Source organism: Ciona intestinalis, unplaced genomic scaffold, assembly GCF_000224145.3.
Source record: "Ciona intestinalis unplaced genomic scaffold, KH HT000978.1, whole genome shotgun sequence".
Taxonomy (NCBI): domain Eukaryota; kingdom Metazoa; phylum Chordata; class Ascidiacea; order Phlebobranchia; family Cionidae; genus Ciona; species Ciona intestinalis.
The window spans coordinates 1-3323 of NW_004191299.1; the positions used below are offsets into that span (position 1 = coordinate 1).

Below are 3323 nucleotides of genomic sequence, written 5' to 3' on the forward strand. Positions count from 1 at the left end.
AACTCCCATAGACCATTGTTATTTGTTTAAAACATCATCCAGATGTTTAAATACGATGGTACTAAAAGTGTCCCATCTTCCCCCACCACACCGGTTTTATTCACTACCACACAACGTAGGGCGTATTGAAGGTAAAATCTGTTTTTAGTTCCCCATTATTATTTGTCAATTTTAGCTTGGACGTATCCGACTACTGTTTTTAAGTATTAAAATCGTGTTTAAACAAATCAGTGCTCCCTTGCTCGTCGAACCATATTAAAACGGCCGAAATTTTAAAGTTAGCAAGCCTACACCATCACTCCAGTAATAATAAACACATAAATAAATGTATTTATTATTTGGTAATTCACTCTTAATAATAAATACATTTATTGGTTTAACAAAAAACAAAATTAACAATGTTTCCGAACTGTCTCATCTTACCTCCACGTCTGTGAATTGCTTAAATAGCACCTAGTATGCCAATCGTTACCTCCTTGTGCGTTTTTAACATGTTTTTGTTGTTAGTTTTGTCCAAATATTTACTTTGTTATCACTTTTATACTCCATAAACTGAGGTCGAAATGCAAACATAACTTTATTTTAATAAATAAGTCAAAGGGTATCGTCAATACATCATATTACTTATTTTCTTTGCACATATTCTTGAAATATTGGTGAGAATCTAAAGCCTATAGCTTATATTTTAGAAAGCCGTGGCAACTTTACGCTTGGTGGACACTAGAGAGTCCGCTTCATGCGGGAGGTGATCTGAGATCTTTTGACGAATTCTTCAACTTGACTTTCAATTATCGACTTGACGCTGGAGTTTACGCCCCCTATGGAAGTATTAACCTTATTCTACGTGAGCTGAGAAAGTCGGGTGAAACGGAATTAGAGCCGCTGCTTGAAAGAAAACGAAACTCCGACAAGATGGCGGCGTGGGCGGTGAGCAACTGCTATGGAAAACGAATGGATTTTGCTAAAAGTTTGATGGATGCTGGACTACAAGTAGATACTTTTGGTGGTTGCTTTGGAGGACGACAGATAGGAGGCGGGAGGTACTCTGATACTTTCTACTCTGAGTTACAAAAGTATAAGTTTTACTTTTCGTTCGAAAATTCTATTAACTGCAAAGATTATTTCACCGAGAAGTTCTGGTTTAACGGACTTCGCTCTGGTGCGGTACCTGTGGTCTGGGGTCCTCGGAAGTCAGACATTCTGAAGGTCGCCCCAACGAAATCTTTCATTCATTCCAATGATTTTGATACACCTGGGGAACTCGTAAAATACCTAAAGTACCTCGCTACTAATGAAACCGCATACGCAGAGTATCTTCACTGGAGAACTTGGGTAAATCATCCGGAGAAGATAGAGACGAGGTTGCGGTTGGAGAACAGAGAAAACGATCTTCGTAGTTTCTGTAAGTTGTGCAGTATGGTACAGTCCGATGGCCGGGATCGTAAAAGGGGAGTTAAGTCCCCAGTAAGGATTGTGCATTCTTTAAACGAGGCTTGGATTGGTACAGAGAAGGGTGAGTGCCACAAGTGAATGGCGCCATCAGGTATATTGGTTGATTATATATATTATATATATACAATATATTTCTATTATGTAAACTATCTTATCAACGACCAAGGAAAGACTCAGTTTCGTAATTATTATAATGAATGCTGTCTCCTATCTTTAAAAAGGTTTTGTTGGGTGCTTTGTTTGAAAGATTTGTTAAGTTATAGTAGGATGGGGGAAGATGGGACGCCTTTAGCACATGATATCCAAATATCCTGATCGTGTTTTAAACAATTAACAACGGTCTTTCGGAGTCATGAGCATACGGTTTAATAATTCTTTAAATGTTCTTTGTTTACTACCAAATGTGACGAGAAAATAGAATGAAAAGTGTCCCATCTGCCCTCACCCTACTATACATACTAATCAATCACAGTTAAGCTTCATATAAGCTTATACCGTATTGTACACCCTAACAAAATTAATACTACCAGCCCATTATAGTGGTATATAAGCTAAGATCGGACATGCGTTTTCATTCTGACCTCCCTACCATTTGGTGGTAAACAAATAATATTTACCAAACTATAACCGTAGATTTACGACTCTGAAATAGCGTTGTTAATTGTTGAAAACACGAACAGGAAATAAAAGATTTAGGTGCTAACAGTTATTATGCATCATACCCATATCAGTACCATAGGGTCTATAGAGACTATAGTGGTATTTTACTTACGAGTAGGCTACGGATAAGGCTTTCTGTTTTTAACTTATGAGTATGTTTTATCTGTAAAAAAAACTGTACGAGATATTTTGATCTGTGGACGGGATTATAGCTTTTGTTAGACTGCCAATATTACGCTAGGGTTATAGTTGGGTGGGAGAAGATGGGACACCTTTAGCACATAATTTCTAAATATTCTGGTCGTGTTTTAAACAATTAACAACGGTCTAAGGGAGTTGTGAGGGCACAGTTTTATAATTCTTTGAATTTTCTTTGTTTACTACCGAATTGGACGGGAAAATAGATTGAACAGGTGTCCCATCTTCCCCCACGCTACTATATATCGGTTTTATAATTCACTTTAACTTGTTTCCAAAATGGCTTGAAATTCGTGGTAGTAGAACACGTTATGTTTAAATACAGTATTTCGTTTGGAACGAACAATAGCATGTGTAGGATGGAATGAGATTGGACCTATTTTCATTTTCTTATTTGTTCCATTTGATAGTAAACAAAGATGGTTTACCTAATTATATACCCGTATGCCAGCGACTCCAATATGGCGTTGGTAATTGCTCAAAACACTATTATACACAAGATGTAGTTAATGTTATTTTTTAAACGACACTAAAAACGCCATAAAATCTCTCTCATATTCATCGTAAGCGATTTTATAAATGTTTCTGTTAATTCTAACTACTACTGTTTTACCAGAGTATACTAAACAATTAGTATACTCTGGTTTTACCACAGAAATAAAAAAGTGTAGAACGCGCAACTTTCCAAAACCGTGATATATTCCTTTTTCTATTCACGTGACCGCCAACTCCGTCCCCATTTCGCTTGGTCTCCATTGTAAAAGATATGCGCAAAGTAGTATTAGGAGGTTTTAGCTGTTTATTTTAAAAACTGCACCAACTATTCAAGTTTATTAGGCCAGTTTAGTTATTTGGTAGGTTAACGCTTACAGTTTACCACTTTTTAGGAAATTAAATTATTTAATAATTATAATTAAAAACCTTTGAGCAAACGGTTTGTTAGAAATATTTGTATATTAGAAAATAGTTGTTTTACCCTATAACTTTAAATCAAGTCAAAAAGTGAAGAAAAA

The 3323-nt window shown here is 36.0% G+C and overlaps 1 protein-coding gene across 1 annotated transcript; it reads left to right on the forward strand.

Annotated features, from left to right (window-relative positions):
* The first annotated feature begins 404 nt into the window (after positions 1 to 404).
* Positions 405 to 1813, forward strand: LOC100180768 (alpha-(1,3)-fucosyltransferase 6-like). The gene has a single exon (XM_002125985.4). It carries the CDS (start codon positions 913 to 915, stop codon positions 1528 to 1530), a length of 618 nt encoding a protein of 205 aa, XP_002126021.2. The 5' UTR covers positions 405 to 912; the 3' UTR covers positions 1531 to 1813.
* The last annotated feature ends 1510 nt before the right edge of the window (positions 1814 to 3323 follow it).